This window comes from Sphaerodactylus townsendi, linkage group LG02 (assembly GCF_021028975.2).
Source record: "Sphaerodactylus townsendi isolate TG3544 linkage group LG02, MPM_Stown_v2.3, whole genome shotgun sequence".
Taxonomy (NCBI): domain Eukaryota; kingdom Metazoa; phylum Chordata; class Lepidosauria; order Squamata; family Sphaerodactylidae; genus Sphaerodactylus; species Sphaerodactylus townsendi.
The window spans coordinates 123,098,514-123,122,335 of record NC_059426.1 but is presented as its reverse complement, the minus strand read 5'-3'; the positions used below and the strand labels follow the sequence as shown (position 1 = coordinate 123,122,335).

The 23,822-nt window shown below is 40.7% G+C and overlaps 1 protein-coding gene across 2 annotated transcripts in view; it reads left to right on the top strand.

The window, feature by feature from the left end:
• The window catches only part of STARD9 (StAR related lipid transfer domain containing 9), a 121,826-nt gene that overhangs the window by 9,561 nt on the left and 88,443 nt on the right, over positions 1-23,822 (top strand). The window contains exons 4-6 of one of the 2 annotated variants that reach the window (XM_048484138.1): positions 19,140-19,256; positions 20,518-20,550; positions 20,650-20,711. In XM_048484138.1, coding sequence (XP_048340095.1) covers positions 19,140-19,256; positions 20,518-20,550; positions 20,650-20,711 — 212 coding nt within the window. Of the gene's footprint in view, positions 1-19,139; positions 19,257-19,855; positions 19,966-20,517; positions 20,551-20,649; positions 20,712-23,822 lie in introns of those variants that run through there. The other variant, XM_048484139.1, reaches the window with a different exon arrangement.

Genomic DNA, 23,822 nt, shown 5'->3' with positions numbered 1-23,822 from the left:
GTTTAGATCAGCCTTACAAATTATGTATTAGTCCACCTCACTGTATGACACAAGCCTTGTAGGAATCATTGCTTACTCTTGGATCAGGAGCTAATTGCAAGAGTTGTGGTAGTTCAAGGTGAGTACCTGCAATTGGGTGCTCAATAAAATGTGAATCTCTGCTAGCCAAATAGTGAAATCACTGTAGCTGACCTATAGGGTAAATGTTTGTGATGAGAACTATATTAGAGTATTGTAAGATTGCGTAAGTCCTAATTGGCAGCAAAAGCCTCCAGTTTTAAACACTGATGTGAATTTGAGGTCCTCTCTTTCATACCAACCTGGAAATGGTAGCACATGCATTGTAGACTACCAGTATAGGCTTGCAAGCAATAAGTACAGTTTAGACCAGTGGTTCTCAACCTGTGGTTGGGGCCCCTTTGGGGGTCAAACGACCCTTTCACAGGGGTCGCCTAAGACTCTCTGCATCAGTGTTCTCCATCTGTAAAATGGATAAATGTTAGGGCTGGGGATCACCACAACGTGAGGAACTGTATTAAAGGGTTGCGGCATTAGAAAGGTTGAGAACCACTTGTCTAGACCAGTTATTTTTTAAAAATTACTTTCTAGGAACCCTTTCTGAAGTGTCTTATCCATTCAAGAGCAGCTGCAGTTCTCCTGCTGAACAGTAATATCAGCAGAAGGTTCTAAGGATTGTCTAGGTTATATTCACAGTCTCAGTAGAAACAGGGCATGCCTGTGGGGAATTGCTGCTGTTTTGCATGGACTCGGAACGTAGCTTTGAACATGTCCAACCAACACTCTTGGCAGTACAAAATTGCAAAGATGACCAGACTTTCTTTTAGGAAAGCGTGTCTACTCAGTCATTGTCTCGGTGTGTATATGAGCAGGTATATGTATGGTAAACTTCTGAGGAGCTCATGTGTGACCAGATCACCACTTGAAAATTACTCCTCTGTGCATCTTTTATAATATTTTAATAACCAGGATCAGTGTAATATTATCAGGTAATTGAGGCAGGTAGCTGGTATCCAACAATACATAATTGGCTAAGAGTTCAAATAAACCGACAAACCCTTAGCCAGTTACCATGTAAGATGTACAGGGACCAAAGCCTTGTGCGTCCTGCACCCCCATTGGCCATTGCTGAGCCTGCAGAGCAGCTGCTCTGTGGCCACAGCAAAGCCTTTCCCCCACCTGCCCCTCTACCCCCTAAAAGGCCAGCCAGATGCTCGAGAGTCCAGCGGAGCCTTTCCCATCCGCTTCCCCCAAAGGCCAGACGAGTGCCCAGCTGAGCTTTTCCCCTGCCCATCCCCCACCCCCTAAAAGGCTAGGCAAGCTCCCGGCAGAACCTCACTACCTCCCCCTCTCACCTCAACTCTTGCATGAATAAAGGTACTTTCATTGTGCTAATGCATCTTTGGATCTAATCCAGTAAGAAGTTGTTGTTTAGCATTCATCATCAAATGCACTATGGATTCTCAACATTTCACTAATTAAAAGGCACTCTCTATTTTTGTTGCGAACAGTTAGCTACAAAAACTTATTAAATACAGTAATTAAGATCTACTGAAAGTTACTAGTTATTTGTATTGTAGAGTATATATTTCCAAAAGATTTAAGCAGCTCTTGGAAGCTAAGCAGAGTCAGCCCTGGTTAGCATTCGTATAGGAGACCTCCAAAGAATACCAGGGTTGCTATGCAGAGGCAGCCAACAACAAACCACCTCTGGTAGTCTCGTACCTTGAAAACTCTATTGGTTGCCCTAAGTTGGCTGCTGCGTGATGGTACTTTCCAACCCCACCTCATCCTGAACAATTGTATAGTAGGAAACACCCCACAGACCAAGACATCTGGTTAACAGATTGCATTATTTGTGTGTATTTGTATTATTTTCCATTATGAAGCTTTGTTAGAACTTTTTGCCCCCTTGGGACAGAAATGGATATTGAATCCAGGCATACATGTGGATGTGGATTTTAAAACAAATAGTTTTATAAAACGTTTCCAATTAAAGTGCTTTTGCTCTGTTATGAATACTTTTCTAACATGTCTATATTCTGGCAATGTAGCTAACTGTTAAAAGTACAAGCAATTGTTTAGATTATGATAACATTTAGAAATAAGATTAGTGGAAAAGTCAGAATGAATTGCTCTGCATTTTTATGAGAACTTGAAACAGGAATTAAAAATAAGATTCAGGCTTGAATTGAATGCTTTGTTATATATTTGCTCAAAATCATGATGTCTTTGTTTTGTGACTAATTATTACCTTGTTGTGAATAATTTTAAAACTGATTTAGCAAACTGAAAGCCACTGAAGTTGCTACAGTTGGGATCAGTCCCATTGGTTTCAAGCAAGAGATATGCAAATGCAAAAACTTTGTAGTAGTGCACTGCCGACCCAGCAGTGCCGTAGTAGAACGTTGGGACGCCAACGGACCTGCGGCCTTGCCGGTCGCGTCGCACCCCCACTCCTCATCCCCCCATGAGTCACGGGTCGTGAACTGTCTGGCTCAATCACCGGGCGCAGGGACAATGGTCTTGCCCCCAGGTGAGGATTAGGCTCAGACGCGTACGCTCTTCTCCGCACGTAGCCAGATGAGATCATGCATCACATGATGATCTCCCGACCTCCCGCTCTCCCGGAACTCCCCCCAGTCCTCCCTCCTACACGCCCCCGATAGAGTAACAATAAAAGGTGCCAGGAACCGGCAGACGGGAGATTCGCTAGGAACACGGACCTCCGGTCTCCCGCTGCTGGCGATCTCCACCAGATGTTATCTCCGCGTCTCGTCTCGTTCTTACGCTGACCGCGTGGGTCGACTACAAACTTAAAAGTTCCTCTTGCACAAGAGCTTGGGTGATACACAGCACTTCCCTTATTGTATATAATAGTGCCACACATTGATTGTGGAAATGGAAGAACAAGTGAGATACAATAAATTTAACCCGGCACAAGTGGCCATCAGAAATTTTGCTCTGGATCCAACCTAGTGAATGTAATTCTGAAAATATTTTTAATTAATACATTTTACTATTTTTGATCAGAGCAGTTATAAACTATAAGTGATGATGCTTATAAATGAATTGGGAAAGGAGAAAAATCCAATATAAATTTCTGAATATGTTATATACTAGGAGGAAGGATGGTGATTTAGCACTTCCCAATATGACTTTGTGTTATGACTCTACCCAGTTAACTGTGATGTAATAATGGGCTGAATTCAGTCCATACAGCACATTTTATTAGGACCAAACAAATGAGTATGTGAGCTTCTGAGTTTATCAGAACTCTTCTTTAGTTTTAAAAATGTATAAAGAGTTTTGGGAATGCAGCATGCCTTAGGACTTAGGGCTACTAAGAAATATAAACAACAAAAGGCTAATGGTTCGACAACATGAGATCACTCCCAGGAAAAACCTGGAAGTGACATCAGTCCTCTCTAGAAATTGCCAGAAATGCAGTGGTTTTACCATAGTATTTCCAGTGATTCCTAGAGAGGACTGATGCCGCTTCCGGGTTTTTCCTATAGGTGATGCCTAATGTAAGCCCTTCCAAGTCCCATGTCTTGCTGATTGTCAGGCAACCGTACTCATAACATGATATAACATCCTATTAAAAATCTGCTTTGTGTGTTAGCTACACAGCTGATTCAAACAGAGCTGGTTTCAAATTATTCTAGGCAAGAGTCAATAATCAATTATTCTCCATAGGAAAAACAACAAAAGTCACATACATACAGACGTTCTGTGGTATCAATTAGAAAATTTGCTTTAATTAAATTTGCTCTTAAAATACGTGGTTGGGAAGAAATGAAAGAAAGAACTGTGGATATAAATGGTATTTTTCTCATGAGAGTGGTTACAAACTGTGAGCATATAATTGCTATCGTTGTTTCCCCAATCTAGAGAGAGAGAGAAGAGTAAGCTGTAAGAAAAGGGGTTTTGTGTAATGTTTGGATCGGCATATAATGGACTGCAGTACAGGGAAATCACCATGAGCATTTTAGTTATGTTACATCTCTTCTGCCAGCAAGACAGCTGCTGCATTCAGTTGGTATTTAAAAGCCTTGGATTTTAGAGGAATAAGGTCACTTCTTGGCATTAGAACATTTTCTTCCCCCTCCAGAACATTAACTGTGAATCAGTAAGTATAAAGAATGAATTATGTTTTAAGAGGAGATACTGTAGAGTGATGAACAAAAAACTCTTTGAATGGTCCCATTTGCTTTTAAACTGTATCTCCTAAAAGTAGTAATGCAAACTACCTTTATAACATGGTCTATATTGGCTTCAGTTAAGTCATAGGATTTATCCAGCAGTACCTTTGCAGATTTGGCCATCTACAGTTATACTTAAGTAGGAAATGCATAATAGCTTGGAAATGATACCCTTTCCCACCAAAATATCTCAGTGTGGTCAGTAAAGCTTCAGTGGAAGACAGAGGGTACCGTGCTTCTGCAGTAGAAAATAGTTCCTTGGTGTTAGATGCAGTGGAGGGGGCTTGGGAAGGCTGGTGCTGGGCCCGGTTTGGCTGCTGCTGCCCCGCCATGTCTGGTTTGGTGTTTGGGGGAGGGGGAGGGTTGGAGGGGGAGGAAATGGCTGTGGATGAATTCACATTTTAATTACATCTTTTGGTGGCAAAGAGTATAGTGGTCACCTATTGTTGAATTATTGGGGACTTTCTTAGTTGTTGTCTTTTTAAGTTGTGTTTGTTTAGTTTAGAATGAACAACCTCCATCACCCACCTTTTCCCTTTATGACAAGGCTCACAGTAAAACATTTAAAAATGCCAAATGAAGAAGGACTAGTCCAATCCAAGGGGCAGGGGGGAATTGGTCTTTGAAGCTGGGGGAAATTGGTCTTTAAGTTGGCATGAGGCCATACTGGCTCATTTGCCTACCCTGCTGGCTTCAGTGGTGCTTACACTGGCAAGGGGGGCAAATTGGGAGGGAGGGAGAGAGAGAGCGAGAGAGAGAGAGAGTATAATAAGTAAATTGCTATCAATCTGGGATGCCAACTTTGAAGTTGTTAGTCAGGATCACCATAAAATGATTCAGCTTCTGCCACTACCACCACCCAATAAGCCTTCCAGTGCACAGTGCTCAGTGCCAGATTCTATGTGAGGTTTTCTCCCTCAATACTCTGGATGTCTCCCTATCCTCTTTAATCATTTGAGCTTGGTATTAGATTGTGGAATTGGGTTCCTTACTGGAGGAGGAAGAGGACATAGGGGAACTGTTTGAAAAGTGCCCTCTGAAGTCTAGTTCTCCAAACTTCTGAAGTGCTTCAGCGACGTTACCATTTAGATTCTCAAAAAGTCTAACTGATTAATTTGTCAGCAGTTAAGACTTCTGACACCCAGTACAGTCTTACTGAAGGAAATCAAAAGTCAGATGGGAAAAATAATTTCATGCCAGATTTAGAGGCTGGGAGAACTCTTCCACTTTTGGCAGGCGTACAGGGTGGCAGTTAGGAAGAAGACCCAAGAAAGTAAAGGCAAATTGAAGCTCAAAGAAAAGGGAGAGCCAGTATGAGTTAGTGTGTTGAACAAGGGTCTGGGAGACTCAAATTCCCTCTGTTAAACAACAACAAAAGGGTGGAAACTCAACTAGAAAAATAAAGATGGCCTCAAAGTTTGAGCTAAAATCTATAAAATCTATCACAAAATAATTATATTTACTATGGGGTGTACACAAAAACATTAGTTAAAAAAACAGAGCTTGGAATACAGGCTACATGTTTAAAAATCAATGTAAACTTTTGCAGAGGTCTGGATCACTGTTGATTAACTATGGTTTGAATACAGGTGACCAGATTGGTTGTGTCAAAGTAGGGGGGCCATCTTCTGGACTGGACTTAGTTGGAAGAAAGTTTAATTACCTGTGGAGTTTAATTACTTCTGGAGTAAATAAATATTTCCTTTTATCCATCCTGCATCTGCTCATTTACTTCATTGGGTGCCCTGAATTCTAGAATTATGGGAGAGAGAGAGAAAGTTCTCCCTATTCACTTACTCCATCTCCTCCCTTAGTTGTCTTTCTTCTAAACTAAAAATTGCTAGACTTTTCAACCATTGATTGTTTTGTTTGCCCTCTTCTGCATTTTTTCCAGCACTGCGGTATCCTTTTTGAAATATGGCAGCCAGAACTGAACACAGCAAGATGAATTAGGCTGTATTAGAAGGTAGACAGATTTTAAGTCTAGATTAGGTTTCCACAGACTTATGTCTTTATAGTACCTGCCTTCCTCAAGAAATCAATTGTTTGAGACTCTTCAGGTGAAACTAAGGCCGTTTCTGCACGGCCAGGAGGCGCCCCCACGCTGGCAGGAGTTCTGCCGGCGTGGGGGCGGGAGCCTGCTCGCACGCAAGTGTGCGAGCAGGCGAAGGGGAGGACGGCAGACGGCAGGCGGCTCCACACGGAGCCGCCTCTGCGCCCTCCCCCGCCCCACTCACGGTGTCCTCCTCGTCGCCTGCGGGGCGTCGCAGCCCCGCCCACGCTGCCCTCCGACCCCTGGAGGTCGGAGGACAGTGTGGGCGGGGCTGCGACGCCCCGCAGGCGACGAGGAGGACACCGTGAGTGGGGCGGAGACGGGAGACAGCGTCTTCCCGGCGGCGCGGTTCACACCGCGCCGCAGGGAAGACGCTCCCTCCCCAACAACAACCCTTTAAAGGGTTGTTGTTTAGGGCGGCTTGACGCCGCCCTGGGGGGAGGGAAGAAGAGTCAGGTCGCCGCTGCTGCGTTGCAGCAGCGGCGCCTGTGCGAACGGCGGCCTGGGGGCGCCTTTTTTGGCGCCCCCAGGCCGTCATAAATGGGCCGTGCAGAAACGGCCTAAGAGATGACAAAGAGCTACAGCTGACCTGGCTAGCCCTTCACTCTTTTTTTTTCTATAAGAAAAGTGAACAGCCATGTGAATTTTCTGTGTATTTTAACAGATGCCCTGAGGAATAAAAAATCTGGCTGAAATAGATGAATTTTGCATTTTTTAAAGGAATTGTGCATTTCTTCCTGGGAAGACTCACCTCACATCTTGAGAATATCTATTATAGAGCTACTTGTTTATATTGCATTCAGTGCTATAAAAATTGATATCCTGCTTCTGCCAACAGAAAAAAGCACCTGAATACATTTGTGATCTAAGATCTTGTAGTAAAATTCACCTCCAAATGCCTCCTTGCTTTGGTTTTGTCTTTTTTAGTTGTGAACAACTATTACACTATCACAGAACTGTGAATTTAAGGTACATTTTTATACACTGTACACTTGATTAACAGAAATACATTCATTGTTGTTGTTGCCAGTGTGTACACAGTCTTTATGAGTTTGTCTTTTTTAGTACTTTGGTATGTTAACAGATGCTGGCATTCTTCGCTCCCACACTGCTTGTGGGTGTCAATATGCCACTATCTCTCATGAGTCAAATCAAGGCTGCCTTTCTTGTTTGACTTTTTGCACATAGCATGGGAACAGTTGAAGGAAACATCTGTAGCCACAGTATTTAATGGAGTGTGTGTGAAGCATTCAGTAGCTGGAGAAGTCTAAAATTTGACTGGGCTAGCTATAGTGGGGTTGTATTTCAGTATGATAGACTTGCTGCAAAATCTAACGTGTAGACTTAGTTATGGTATAAATACAGAAAACACTCTCTATTCTACAGGAGGAGATGCTATTATGACTAGGTTAAATTAATTGGTTTTAGGGACTCTGCTTACCGAAACGCATCCTGCTTCCGAGCCCTAAACTCAAGCAAAGCAACAGGTTACAAACAAACACAAAATAACAAGCAAACCACAAGACAAACAGCACAAGCAAATATCCCCAAAACAACTTATCACCTTTGAAATAAGTTTCACGCACCTTTCTGAGTGCAGGAAGTAAAAGTACCCTCCATACCCACTCTGATCAGTGATTCCAAAGGACCAGTGCTGCCACAGAAAAAGCCTGAATCCTGACTATTGTCAAACAATCTAGAGAAAGTGCATCTCAGGAAGATCTCATGCCCCCCAGCTCCTATTGCCTGCCTGTACCCTGGAGGGAAAAAAATAAAAATTGTTGTTAGGCAATGGTGTAATGTTACTTCCAGGGAAAGTGTATAAGTGATGTTACATCTCTCTAGAAATTTGCCAGAAGCTCTCTGGTAATCTCCTACCTAGGCCATTTACACACTTGGTCTCCTTTGCATTCCAGGATACCTGTACATTCCCTTTTGGTTGGATTCTCTGTAATGCACACATTTTCCCCACTTCCAAACTTACTGTTCCTTAGATCAGAGAATCTCTGCAGTTTTCAAAACATCTGAAAACACAAACTTTTCTCTCCCTTCACAGGGAAGGTGAAGGGAGACAGCATGTGTTAGGCTTGCATTGCGGTCTTCTTGCTTTTTTCCCCACCTTTCCCTGCCCAATCAACAGCACTTCCTCCCACTCTTCAGGGCAGTAATTCAGAGCAATCATAAAAGCTTTTTTATTTTAATGCTGCTGGTCTATCCCTGGAACACTAGACTGGTGTAATCTACATGAAATTTACATGGTCTAGCAAAATAACAGTTAACCCAAGCTGGCCCATACCAAAAAAAGGCAGCAGAGGGCAACATCCCAAGCTGAAGGTTGCCAGAGAATATGACTGGGTAAAATGGAATATCAGCTTCACTTGGCTGAGGACACTTCGCAACAGGAGAATTCTGTTTAAACAAAAAAAGTGGCAAAACCCACTGCAAAACTAACAGTTTCTGGATAAATTAAACTAATAAGTAGAATTTACTTACTGGAAATTTATCCAAATGCCGCACATATGAAGGGCCCTAGAAAGGTATGATGTCACTTCTAGGTTTGCAGAAGTACTTGTTTTATGTTAGGGAGTGCCTGATCCATGGATTTAAGTATCCATGGAGGAATCCATATTTGACTATTAGAAAGTTATAACAGTCACTATCTATGTATAGATTGCCATTAAAGTCATTTAGCCTAGAAGGGTGTAACTCTGTTTAGGATTGCAACATAAAGCTTTTAAGAGATACAGAAGTGTTCTTGGTTTTAAGATCAGTATATTTACAAATGCGAAAAGACACATATTGTCCTATCTATTAATTTATTGAAAGGAATACCTTCAAGGCAGCAAGAAGATATTGTTTTTGTACAAAAACAGCTTTTGGGTGATGACAGAGAACTTGGCACATATTCCTTTCTTCTCTATCTTCAATGATCTGTAATGAGTGGAAGGAGAAGGAGATTTTACAAGTTCTGTTTATATATTTTTGTATTGAAACACATTTCATCTTTAAACATCATGTCATGATTGAATTCCTAATAGATCATCCGCTACACTAAAAGGCAAAAAACTTTTTCAAAGTCCTAGAAGGGAAGAGTAAAATATCTGCCCTTATTAAATGTCTGAAAGGTAGCAAATACTGAGAACTAAGGTTACTTTACAATGTTGATTTGTTTCATAATAATAACATCAAACTGAAGTTTAATAGAGGAGACTTTTATAATTGAAGTAGTGAATAGAAATCTCTTACATTCTATAGCCTACTTTGTAGCTTGAAAGTTGTCAGTAAGTATGTAAAGTAGTTCTTGGCAGTGAATTTGACATCATAAATTGCATATATTGGCTTTCAGTATACAGTGTACATACTCTTTGTAAATATAGTTTGAATAACTTGCAGTGTGCATGCAGTATGTCTGTACCAGTTTTTAACATATCTTATATAAGGGAATTCTGCAGGGGGGAGCTCTGCCTTCTGTCTGAAGCTGGAAGACCTTTTGCCCCCCCCCCCCCCGACCAAAAGGCATGTGCCCCAGCCGCACGCCATCGAGCCCCACCTCCCTGCAGGCCGGGTCAGGAGGCAGCCTGCAGGGAGGCGGGAAGGCAGGGCTTGGTGGCAGTGGCCGCAGCGCCCACCTGGGCTGCCTGCCACAGCCAAGCCCTCCCCCGGCCTCCTTGCAGGCCGACTTTTGCTTTCCCCAGACCCTTTTATTTCACAGTTTTACCGGTTTTTTCATACTTGTGATACCTTCCAATTCTACTTTATAAAGGAGACACTGCAGAAATGAAATAGATTAATAATGATCTTAAAAATCAGTTTTCTTCTTTCTTTTTCTATAACTTGCACAGCTACAGCTGTGACTGCCTAGACCTTGCCAGGAAAACCTATGAAGAGAGATGAGACAGACAATATGTTGTGTTGTTTACATAGTATCATGGTTGCAGAGATATGAATTGCTGAGCCCTCGGTCAATTTGAGATTCTGTAGTAGAGAGCCAGGAAACTATTTCAGATCTTCAAACTCTTGCTCTAGCCACATAGTCAGTGAGATTATTTATCTGTTAGGAGAGCAGAGTTCTATTCTGTTTCACTACATCCTGTTTAATTGAGTAAAGAACCGATGAGGATTGGCTAGGATTCCTGGTAGTTTAGCCAGTCATCTATTTATAGGAGGAAGAAAAATGCTGCAAAATGACCACAGTCCTGCTCTTTCTTCTCAGTCTGAATAGGGTAATGTGGCTTAAGCCTAATGTCATAGCAGACATTTCTTACTCACTTAATGGGCATAATGAGGTTCCCTGTGTTCTGGTGGCTGCTTTCTTTGCTTACAGAAAGCATTCAACTGGGATTAATTTGGTATTCCTCATGAGAGTTCACATGCAGAAAAGACCTTGTATCATTCAAACAAAGCTTTTATATTAGCTCTTCCTTGCTGAATTAACCTTGCCTTTGGCAGACAAGAACCGCATTCTACTGGTGGCTTTCTATGAGAACTCTGGAGTAGTAATTCGTATGATGCTCTTTCTGTTGGTGAGGTAGATTACTTTCTTTATAGTGGGGTAGATTATTATTGTAAACATGGGTAATTTTCTCAACAGTTCTTCTTGTCCTAGGCAGCAGTTTCATATGGGCAATGTAAATGCTGCTGACAAGATTTTATAAGTTCTTCATATTTCCATCTGAGTTTATGGGGAACAAAAGTTGGAACAAAACTCACAAGAGTTTCAGTGTTTAAATAATGTGTAAACTATTAAAAGATGTCTGAGTGCCAACTTCAACTGACCTTTACTAGGCATATCAGTAAAAATACTAAATACAGGACAGAGCAGGTGTTAAAGCAGGACATAAAACTGGACAAAGCACATAAGGTTGGTACAGAAGAGGTGATCAAGCTTCCATTATGTCTTTGACTTGAGCACTTCTAATAAAAATTCAGAGGTTTTTCCAGTTATCCCGCCAGCGCTATTATTCAGCAGGTGAATAGTCTTTGTATGCTCCGAACAACTTTTTTTATTTCCTAGAGCTGGGACAAGTAGGGAGAGTCTAGGTAATGCATACCTCAGGCAAGAAAACATAATATGCTCAAGAGTTTCAACAATATCCTGACAGTATGCTCATGTTCTATCTTGAAGTGGAATATTCAACTGTCGGCCCTTAAGAACGGCAGAGGGGAATGCGTTACATCGAGTGATGATCCATCTCTGCCTGGGCTCTGACAGTTGGGATAGATATTTAGCTGTGAGGCTGATGTCAGGATAGATTCCATAGTGCAAGGGAGAACAACATGTCCTGGCTACACTCAACAGCAACTGGTATTCCTGGTCCAGTAGCCTTCTTTTTAGGGATTGCTAAATTTCATTTGCAGATTTCATAAAAAAGAGAGACCTAACAGGGGCATAACCAGGCAGCCCTGGGCAAACTGTAGCCCTGGGCAAAACCTGAGTTGGATGCCCCCCCCCCCCCCGGGCGGCCACTCCACCATGACCAAAAAATATTTTGCACCAGGACATTGGTGCCTGCAGGGGGTGCATTTGTAGACATATCAGCACCAGAATTTCAGCATATCATCAGGAGATTGTCCTTATGCTACTCCCCAAGTTTGGTGAGGTTTGGTTCAAGGAGTCCAAAGTTTTGGACTCCCAAAGGGGGTGCCCCATCCCCCATTGTTTCCAATGGGAGCTAATAGGAGATGGGGGCTGCAGTTTTGAGGGTCCATAACTTTGGCCCCCTGAACCAAACTGCACCAAACTTGGGGGGTGCCATCATCTCCAGATGATACCCCTGAAATTTTGGTGCCGATACATCCAAAAATGCACCCCCTGCAGGAACATCCTAGAAATTTGCCCAAGAATCTTTGTTCTTCATTGAGTTTTCTGCATTGCTGTCAATAGGGGTTGCAGGCTGTGGGGGGCACATTTCTGAAGGCACAGTCTCAAAACTTTCAGGGTCTCATCAGGAGACTGCCCTAATGCTCTAAAGTGGAAGTGAATCCCCAGGTACTGGTATTTAAATATCTTAACTTGTTCTAGGCCAATGCCGTTAAGAAGCCAAGTGCTGGGATTAGGCCTACTTGAAATAACCATTACTTTTGTTTTGGCTGTATTTACTTCAAGCAGGTTGTTGGAGCAGTATTCATTAAACTTAGTTAAAAGACGTTTTAGACCAACCCTAGATCTTGATAGCAGAACCACATCGTCTGCATAAAGCAGAATTGGTAGTTGGGTGTTGCCCAAAATGGGACAGTGCGAGTGTACTTCCTTGAGAGTGGGTGCTAAGTCATTTAAAAACAAATTGAATAGAACAGGGGCCCAAACACATCCCTGTTTAACACCTTTTGCAACTAGTATTTTAGGAGACAGCAAGCTGGTGGGCATACACTTAATCTGGCAGATGATGTTACTGTAAAAGGACTTAATAAGTAGGAGGAGTCTAGTGTCTATACACATTTTATCTAGCTTGTTCCAAAGCAACTTCCTGTCAACCGAATCGAAAGCCCCTTTCATATCTAAAAAGGCAGCATAGAGGTTAGACTTTCCTTTTTAAAAGTATTTTGAGGATATTAAATGAAGGACCATACAATGGTCTAAAGTAGTATTGCCTTTTTAAAATCCAATTTGTTCCAGGCCCAAGATCCTATTTTGTTCCATCCAGTCAACAAGCCTATTTAGACGATGTTTTGCATACAGCTTCCCAGAAATGGAAAGAAGACTTATAGGCCTATAGTTGGCCGGGGATATGCTGTTTCCCTTTTTAAAGATGGGGGTTATGACCGCATTGGTCCAGGAACAGGGGACAATACCTGTTTTGTCAACTGTGGTGAATAGTCTGAGTGCCATTTCCTCACTCACTGAGGAAGGTCCATGGAGGCCATGCTGGGGGGGGGGGGGCTGGATTCTAGGTGGGGGAATCCTCAGACTCCTGAGAATTCCCCTGCCCAGGATCACCTCCTCAGCAGCCACACTGGCTTTTACAGGGGTGGCAGCAGCCTGGGGGATGCTGCTGTATTCCCCCCCTTTCTCTCTCTTGCCACTCTCTCTTCCTTCCCCCTTTTCTCTCTTTACCTTCTTTCTCTTTCCCCTTTTATCTGCCTTCCTTCCTTCTATTCTTCCCACAGTATGAATGTGTCTGTCTTTTCGTTCCTTCGTTCCTTCGTTCCTTCGTTCCTTCGTTCCTTCGTTCCTTCGTTCCTTCGTTCCTTCGTTCCTTCGTTCGTTCGTTCGTTCGTTCGTTCCTTCCTTCCTTCCTTCCTTCCTTCCTTCCTTCCTTCCTTCCTTCCTTCCTTCCTTCCTTCCTTCCTTCCTTCCTTCCAGTTAACTAGGATTGCTCTGTGCCCACTCACCCTCAAATCTGCTGCCCCAGTGCAGCAGAATCCAGGTTGAGGGGAGGCACAAATTCAGTGCTTACACCTGGTACCATTTTCTGTAGCTGTGCCCCTGGGAGTAATGTCATTAAGTACAATCCACTCCACCAGAAAACAATAAGAATGATGGGGGCCAAGGGTTATAGGTTCAATGAAACACAGACTGGCACAACATTGATATGTACTTACTATCAGACAGTCATTTCTGCAACACCAAAAAAAGTGTTCGACTGTTTATCTGTTACATATGATTACCTATACATTAAATAAAATATAATAATAAAGCTAAGTAGCATCAGAATGTTCAAACATTGTGCAAAATTTACACAATGGTTGCAAATGGAAAGGAAGGTATTATGAGAAGCATTCTGAACACACACGCATATAGCCCACAAAGCATAATTTGGTATTTTTTAATATGGTGATGAAAAATGAGAAGAATGTATGTTCTAGCATCCAAGCCAATATATGTTTTCCACACTGTTTTGTTTCAGAAACTGTTTCAGGGCTGTTTTCCCACCTTAGCTAACAGGACATTGTTTTGAGTGAAGTTTCTGTACTGTAAGATCAAATAAGATTTGCACTGTCTTTGTTAGTAGACATTTCTGTGAGTATGAAATGTCATCAGCATTGTTACTTTTCAGCTGAGTTACTATGAATTCCTCTCAAATGCAGTTCAATAATATCAGCATTTCTCAATAAGCGACCGTGAGCTGGGGTGGATCGTCATGAGACAGATTAGTTTTACCTTACTGATGATGCGTTGTTGCCATAATAATCGTGCTCAGTACAAGAGGAAATGCAGGTTCAGACATTTTGGTATATGTGTTTGGCTGAGGAGCCATTGGGGCAAAGCTACTATGGGATTATGACTGAATGCCTCCAAGTCAGAGTCCAGTATCAGTCATATATTTGTCCCCATCCTTCAGCGGCAATGAAGGTCAAAGAGAAGTTTAAATATACGTTAAATTCTAATTCGAAAGAGAACTTTTACAAAATGATATATTGGTGGTATATGGCACCAGAAAAACTGACAAGAATGTATAAAAATGTTTCAATTAAGTGTTAGAAATGTGAGCATCATGAGGGGAATTTTTGTCATTTTTTGTGGACTTGTGGAAAAGTTAAAGAATTTTGGAGGTCATTACATACAATAATACAAAAGATTTTAACAAATAATGTGCAAATGAAACCTGAGGCTTATCTGTTGGGAGTTACAGACAGATCCCTGGAAAGAAAACATGGAACTTTGTTTTTATACATGATATGATAGCAGCAGCAAGAATATTATTAATGCAGAAATGGAAAACTCCATCTATTCCTACAATTGAAGAATGGTGGGTGAAAGAGTTGACTGAGATGGCCAAGTTAACTTCATTATGTAAAGAAGAGAACCTACTAAGATCAGGGACAATTGGAAGCCCTTGATATTGTATCTAGACAAAATAGAGAAAAATAAATTGATAACTAGTGGTTTTGAAGGTTAAGGACTGTTAAAACAAGATCCAACAGAGAAAAGTGAGATTTTTTAAATCAATAGTGAAGTTAAAGATTTCATTTTATTTTGATGTTTAATGGTCAACTGCTGAAAGGTTAGGGTTTAAGGGTTAATATTTGTTGCAAAAGAAACTGGAAGTCTCTGTGAAATAAGTACTTCATAATTTGATCAACTTTTGTCTTTGTCTATGTTTTGGATTTTAATTTCAATGTACAAGTAAAAAACTGAAACACACACACACACACACACACACACACACACATATTTTCCCTGAGCTGTGAAAGTAGTAGTGACTGTAAATGAAAGAAAATACAAAATTTGATTCAGATTGAATAATCTGCACTGATTACTTTGTTTCAGTGCTTCCATTTTTGGAATGATTTCATAAATTGAAATATGACACACACAGTTGTAACTGTCTTAGCTTAAAACATTAACTGTTGGGGTATTTAAAAGTATATTTTGGTATTAACAAATTGCAACATTATTTCAATCAATATGGAACAAATGTTAAAATGAATCTTGAAAGAGATAAATAGGTGCCACCTTCTCCTATCTTTGCTCAGGAACAATAGAAGTGGTCAAACAAAGTAACTGGTGAATAATTATTTCTGTCACTAATGTTTAGTCTTTCAGTTTCTCACCCAGTTTTGTTTTGAAAAATAAGCTAATGATGCAGTTTATATGGGGTGGTGGAATTCCTGTTGTTGTCTGCTGACTGCTGCTGTTAAATCGAGCCTACCAAGGATAGCAGCCAGGAAGCTTGGCCAATACTGCCTGGGAAAGGCGCAGGGATGCCCACTTAACTGAGGCAGCAACTGCAGGATCTGGGAAGAGAAAACAAACAGAGAAACTGCGCCAAGGAGAGGAAGAGAGTTAAAAGCCTTCAGGGAGAAAGATGGCTCGAGTCACTTCCTGTACAGATTGGAGGCAAAAGGATCTGAGAAGACTGCAAGAGGGACAGCTGTGACACTTGGGAAGGTTCCAAGTATACAGGCACAGGAAACCCAGTGGACCAGGCTATTTAATTCAGAGCTAAGGCACAGGGATAAGAAGGCCCCTTTTAAACTCATTGCATGTATCAGCAAAGGTGGAAACTTGCCAGTCATTCTACTTTCCAGTCCAGAAGCATCAGCAGGTTGGGTTCTGTTGAGATCTTTTGTTCTTTCAGCATCTTCCGTGTCACTTGCAGAAGGATCACCTCCTGTGGAAGCAGCCCCAGAACAGAGTGAACACTCACAGCACCTGAATTTTTAGATAACTTTTCTGACAGTTGAATGAAATTGAGTAGACAGAAGCTGTTTGTCTTCTGACTTGTATGGGACTCCTGTTTCAGCTGCAATTAGAACTCATAGGGCTTTAATTTACCGCATTATATAGCTGTCAACATGCCAGTGTTGATTCCAGATATCTGTGTTACTGGAAATCATCCTGTGTATGCAGCACTGATTGACATTGATAAGTGGTGTTTAAAATAGAGACATTAATTATGAATCCTTAGTGATATTAAAAGTCAGTGCTTTTTGGGGGGGTTGTATTCTCATATGTTTAATTAAAATATTTTACTCAGAAAAGCTTATATCTTGAAACTCTTCTTGGTGTCTAAGGTGCTTCTGGGGCCAAATCTGATCCTATCCCATCTAGTTTTCTAAGGCAGTTAAAATACTTGAATTAAAAATTAAGAATCGAATTTATAATGTATCCATTCTTAACTGTTAAAAAGCAAGCACATACCCCATAAATGCAATCACAATCTATTCTACATAAAAATGGCACCTAAAACAAGAAAGTAAGTGCCAGATAAATAGTTTAAGGGAAAATATTCAATATCTGAGGTGCTATTATATCAAAGACCCAATCTCTCATGACTGTCTGGCTTATATCAGAAAATGAGGGCACATGAACCAAAATATGTGAAAAAACTGAAGTTGCTGGACAGATCAGTATATCTGCAGCTCATCCTTTGTATAAGATGGTTCTAGACTCGTTTTGACTTTAAATATAATTTATATATATTATAAGAATGTTTAACTGTTCTTCTAGCCTGTTCACTGTAATAAAACAAATGAATATAACATCACTAAAATCAGTAGTCACCAATATATTGAATTTTGCCTAAAGCAAGAAACTAGAAAGATGTTTCTCACTAATTAATGCCCATAAGCAGTCTTTCTGTGGTACTTTGAACCAGGTGAAGTTTTTAAACAGTGACTTGGATCCTACCTGGAAGTTCTCTGAGCAAAAGAAAAAGGGGTGATTTTCAACAGGTCCCCTCTTGCAGGACAGTCAAAGTGCTCCTCCCAAATGCTGCTGCGGGAGGGGAACTGAGCAGGAGGAAATCTTCAATTTGGGTGATTCCAACCCAGGGAGGCAGGATCTAATCTTCAGCTTCCTGCTTCTGATGGGTGTTGCCCAGTGGTAGAATTCAAATAATTTAACAACTGGTTCCGGTGGTGGGATTCAAATAACTTAACAACTGGTTGTTTACAAGCACCATTTTAACAACCGGTTCTGTTGAAGTGGTGCGAACCTGCTGAATCCCACCACTGGGTTGCCCCTCCTCCTTCTCTGGCTCTTTTCTCCCTCAAAGGGAAAAACAGTAGCCATTTGCCTGTATGTTGTGTTCTGATTTCTCCTTTACTCCAGATCCTTCTTCCTTTTATTTTTATTTCCACTTCTGTTTTTGTTCTCTGCCGCACAGCCCCTTGCATGCCCGTGACATTATTCAAACTTCAGCATGGGCACAGTCCATCTTGACTTCTGGCCAAGGAGCCTACTCACGAGGAACCTTTCTCCGATGGAGCAACACAGCTCAGACAATGAGTTCCTCTCGGAGGATGAGCCTGGGGCATCTTTAGTACCCACAGAGTACAGGGCTCCAGAACAGGCGGGCATGTCACTTTCAAGGCCTGTTGGAGCCTCTGCAGCCAGCGAGGAGTAGGCACCTTCCCACACCGCTAAAATGCCAACCAAAAAGGCATGACTTGACAAAATGGTGGCCACCAGCCTCTAGATAAATATCTGTATTAAGTAATACGCAATCTCTATTACATAAAAGTGCAAAAACAATTCAAGACTAAATATAAGCATCTACATGCTGTAAAAGTAATCAGTTTACAAGATAACAGTAGAATAAACAGTTCATATAAAGAACTCAGTCCAAGTCTGTCCTGGGAAAACAGTGGAATCCAAACAGTCCTATTGATCAAATCCAAACAATTCCAAACTAAGCAGGTGTCTGGATGTAATCCTGTTTTATAGGAGATCAGTCACTCCCCTTCATCAATAATATTTCATATGCTGTCTGGCCCCAAACATTTGTAGGATTGCTATCTTCAATGCTACAAGTTGTAATTTTAAAGATGGAAAACATTTAAAAATTTAGAATAAGTTATTTAATAGCTATTAGAAAAATAAACTATGCAGGCTAAAATATTAAATGTGAGAGTAATAATATAAACAACAAAAAGCTGACTGAATAATGTATTATAAATATATATGAAAAAGGTATCCATAAATATAAAGCCTTTTTATATAAAAGAATATGTTACCACATATGTAATAATAAAATTTCTTACAGTTCCTTAGGCTCCGGTAGCTCCTAAAAGAAGTTGTGTCTACTGTTAGCAATCACGCAGCCATGATAATGCTGTAATTGGCATATCTACTGCTAAGAGATTGTGTATTTAGTAATTTAGATCGAATTAGAAATAGCTGGGTAGTTGAAAACTAACCTTATCTCTTTCTTTTTCTGCATAAGACTATGCCAGAATTAAGCAAAATCATCTTGCAATTAATATATCCGCTAGCATTTGTATTCCCTGTGGTGAACTGATTTAAAGGAACAGGTTTAAAGGGACACAGAGATCAATTTAAATCGATACAATGAAATAAAGACTGTTAGTTTGACCTAGAGATTGGAGTTTTATTCTATGATTTAAGGGCAGGGGATGGATGGATGGATGGATAAATACACTTATTTCTTTTCCCTCCCCCTTTTTGTTAATTACAGGTTTTTCAGGACCTTGGCACTTCAGTATTATCTGGTGCTTTTCAAGGATACAACATTTGTCTGTTTGCATATGGCCAGACTGGTTCGGGAAAAACATACACCATGATGGGAACTCCGGTGAGCTACATCTTTTTATTACATTTTGTGTTTTTATTATTCATCTGCCTGTAGTTTGGAATGGACTCTGTTAACCGTGTATTACTAGCCAGCATTTTCCTATGGGCAGGTTTCTCTTTTATAAGATCTAGGAGAGTGAGCTGGATGTTACTCAGCACCTAATTCTGACATCCCTTCTGTTGAAATCTGCAGGCTGTCAGAGCTTTAAGAAATCAAAATATAATAAAGCGTACAACCTCTGTTGGTATCTTTGAAGATGCTCATTCTAACAAATGGACTGATCAAGGCAATTTAAATAATCAGCCTATAAAAAGTCTGATTTAAATCACTGGTATTATTCAGGTTTCCAGTTTTATAATACATGTATTTGCTGAACATGCCTATTAATTGGTTGTTGTAGCTCTGGAATGTATATTTGCTTACAGAGAACAACAGTTGTAAAATCAAGTATTTCTTTGCATTTTCTCTGAATGCATGCATAGAAACTAAAAATGTGCAGTAAACTTGAACAATATGGGTTGAATCCATGCTGCTGTGTAAGGAGTTAGTTCACAGAGGAGGATCTTTCTTACTTGTCTTCCTCACAACACCCTGTTTCTCTTGTAAAACCACTCCTGAGAGTCAAAGAGGCTTCCAGAGCAACATACCGCAAAGGATTGCATCAAGGTGTAAATTGACCAAAATCACTCATACCAAAGAGGACGAAATGGTATGTTGTAAGCTTTATTGTATTTTGATTTCTTAATGTATTAATCATTTATTCTTTTCCTCAAACACAGCTCTGTCTAATAAGTAAACTGAATAATGAGTAAATTGCATGTGTATTGGTATAAATATTATTGTAGCCATGTAATTGCATCAAGTAATCTGTTGGGTTAGCTGTCTGGATTTATTTTGACTACTTGTGTTCAGTCCTAAAGGCCATGTCTGACATTATGTATCTTGCTCGCTCTTGTGATATGCATGAAGCACACTTCAGTTTATATTATACAGATAACCGTGTTTGGTTATTGTAGAGTTTGTTCTTAGGGAGTTTTTTACGACCATCCAGTTTTATAATCTGACTTGTACTAAAATCAGAATTGTTAGTAGCTGTGACTTCTCGAAGCAAATGAAATTTATAACCATTTTTAAGTTCTCCATGTTGTTGACACATATTACTAAGAAGTTCTTACAACTATGAGTTTTCTATAAATGCAAAAATGATCATGATATGCGTGAATGGACAGGAATCTTATACTGGTTTTCTTTGCATTTCAAGGTGTCTGTTGGATTAACTCCACGTATATGTGAGGTACTTTATTTTATTAGGCTAAACATTTTGCATTATTTAAATTTCTCAGGTCATTTTCTTCCAAGTAATTTTAAAAATGTAAATGCTTGATTTGCATAGGGTCTGTTTTCAAGGGAAGATGACTATTTAAAGCAGCCAGCATCTTGTAGAGTAGAAGTCAGGTAGGTGTGTTTCTTCTCATTTCTATTTAGAAGTCATGATGTTGAATTTTGGAAATTGTAAGCGTGGAATACATGCTTATCCATCTCGTGAGACCTACAAATATTCCATCAAGAATTGCCCAACAGACATCATTTGCTAGTAATTTTAAATCAAGCTTATTGTAAGTGCATGCTCCATTTTCTCACCCATGTGTTATACTTTTCTGAGACTAGTTGCTTAGAAGGATAGCTGTTATGTTTTCTGTAATCTTTTCTTTCTGAAATTAATGTAGAATATATATAATTTACAGACCAATACTCAAATTCATGGACCTCCCATCCAGCAGTTAGGAAAACATACTTATGTTCTAATTCCAGGGTATTTTAATGTGTCATACAATGCAAAGTATGCATTTGGGTTTGGAGAGGAAAAAATTCTAATACAGTGCATCTATTTTTAGGGAAAAAATATATTACTCCTGATGAATAATTAATCAGTTTAGACCTGTTGGGGAAAAGAAAAACATGTTTTATCTACGTGTTCTCTGTTGCTACCCTTAACTATTAAACCGTTTCCAAATTTAGATGCAGAGAGGAAGTCTGCCTATCACAATGGATAAACATTTGTAAATTGTACCTTCTCCTAATTAACTTTAATGTGTGTTTTTTAAGTTATGGGCTTACATTGGAATAACTCTGCACAGGATTTTACTGTCAATTAGACAGTATTTTAATACAATTATTGTGTCGAGTTCATGCTTTATGATTTATGAAAGGAACAGTTCATGCCTTCACAGCCAAAGAACTGACACAAAGGTAGAGAGAGAGCTCAGGATTCAGCTGAATCCCTGTATTTTCTCTAAACTGAGACCCAACCTTTAACTTGTTGAAGAAATGGTTGCTGGAGGCCTTCCCATCTTGAATTCCACCCTGCAGGAGTTGGAGCCTGTCAGGGTTTTTTCAGTAATGGTATGTGCAGGAAATGTAGTCGTAATACTCAGGAGATTACTTCTTAATAACTGCCTTTTTTTGCTACTATGTTTGAACGAACTGTGGGGCCAGGACCGCGTCTCTAGTCCTACACAGCTGAACTAGTTTAAGATTAAGTTAGAAAACGCCCAAGAAACAGTTTTGAAACAGAAGATAAGTTTACTGGACAGCATAAGTATTTGACCAGGGTGTCCTCTTAAGTAAGAGGCACACCCTTTCATACAAAGGGACCATTTTTTATAGACACGAAAATACAGACGTCACACAATCATCATCATAAGATTTACGTACATAATCCATACCTCTTTCACGTGCTACCAGTGGCGTAACTAGGCAAACTGGAGCCCTGGGCAAAACCTGAGTTTGATGCCCCCCCAGGTGCGTGCCCAATGCAACACGCACCCCCCCTTGTAGCTACGCCCAGTGGCGTATCTAGGCAAACTGGAGTTTGGCGCCACCCATGGGCAGCCACCCTCCCCCACTGTGACCAAGCAATGATTTTTTACACCAGGTTGTTTCAAAGTCACCATCACATTATAGAACATGCCCCAACTCACAAATCTGAACACAGCAATAAGCCATGCCACACAGCAGAAATAAATTTTTGAAAACATTTTCAAAATGCTTTCAAAATGTTTTATTACTGCTATGAAAACATTTTATGGTGTTGTAAGATCTCCTCCCTGGGTTTCTCTTGGGACCAGCTCCTTATGCTTTCCCCCAGTGATCTGCACCACTGTATTAAGGAACGGCTATTTGACCAGGAACATCAACTCCTAGTTAGCAAAGCAAGGAGCCTGTTTTCCTCCCTTCACTTTGAAATCATGCCTGGGAACTGCAGGACAGCTGCTTACCTAAATATCTTGCTCGACCCTAAGCCTAGGTGGTTATTCACCAGAGCAAGAACAAACACATTCCCTCTCACCTTCTCCCCGGAGAGATTCATGGCACACTCACAGAAAAAGCGTGCATGTCCATATTGCTCAATCTCTGAGGAATCTTTGGAGCATGTTCTATTAGTCTGCCCGAAATTCATAGATCTCAGACCTAGCTTGTTCTTTTCAACACCGACTGACTTGTGCCCTCCATATTCCAAATTGAACCGCCTCTTGAACAATGAGGATCCCAGGCAGCTGAAAATGGTGGCCAAGTTCCTGCTCGATATTGTAAAATAAGTTTCTGGCTCTCTTTTTATTTACTTATTTTCTTGAAGTTTGTACTGTATGAACTATGAGCAGTTGTTTTACCCTGTCAAACTCAGGATCATATTACTGCACAGTTTTATCTGTATTTTCTCTTGATGCCTAATAAAGGTCTTTGAATTTGAATTTGAATTTGTATCCAGTCCCCCCCGATTGAGGGAAACAGCATCACTTTCATTGTTTCAAAGGAGAATCTGGGCTCCCTAGTTTAAACAAGTGATGCTGAAATCCACCCCCAAACAGCATCATTTTCAATGGTGTTTAAACTAGGGAGCTCAGATTCTCCTTTTAAATCCACCTTAAAGGGAGAATCTGGGGTTCGCAGTTTAAACAACATTGAAAGTGATGCTATTTTGGGGTTGATTCTCTCCCACCTGAAACAGCATCACTTTCAATGTTTAAACTGGGGTCCTCAGATTCTCCCTTTAAATCCATGTCAAAGGCAGGGGGATTTAAAAGGAAAATCTGGGGAAATTTGGGAAGTGACTGCTGTCATGGGTGCAATTGTTAAGCTAGCAGCACCAAACTTTCATAGTATATTTAGGAGACTCTCCTAATGATACCACCCAGGTTTGGTGAAGTTTGGTTCAGGGGGTCTAAAGTTATGGACCCTAAAAGGTGTAGCCCCCATCTTCTGTTAGCTCCCATTGGAAACAATGGATGATGGGGCACCCCCTTTGGGAGTCCATAGCTTTGGACCCCCTGGACCAAACTTCACAAAACCTGGGTGGTATCAGTAAGAGACTCTCCTGATGATACCTCCCAGGTTTGGTGAAGTTTGGTTCAGGGGATCCAAAGCTATCGACCCTCAAAGGTGTAGCCTTATCTCCTATTAGCTCCCATTGGAAACAATGGAGGATGGGGGCACCCCCTTTGGGAGTCCATAACTTTGGATTCCCAGAACCAAACCTCACCAAACCTGGGTGATAGCATCAGGAGA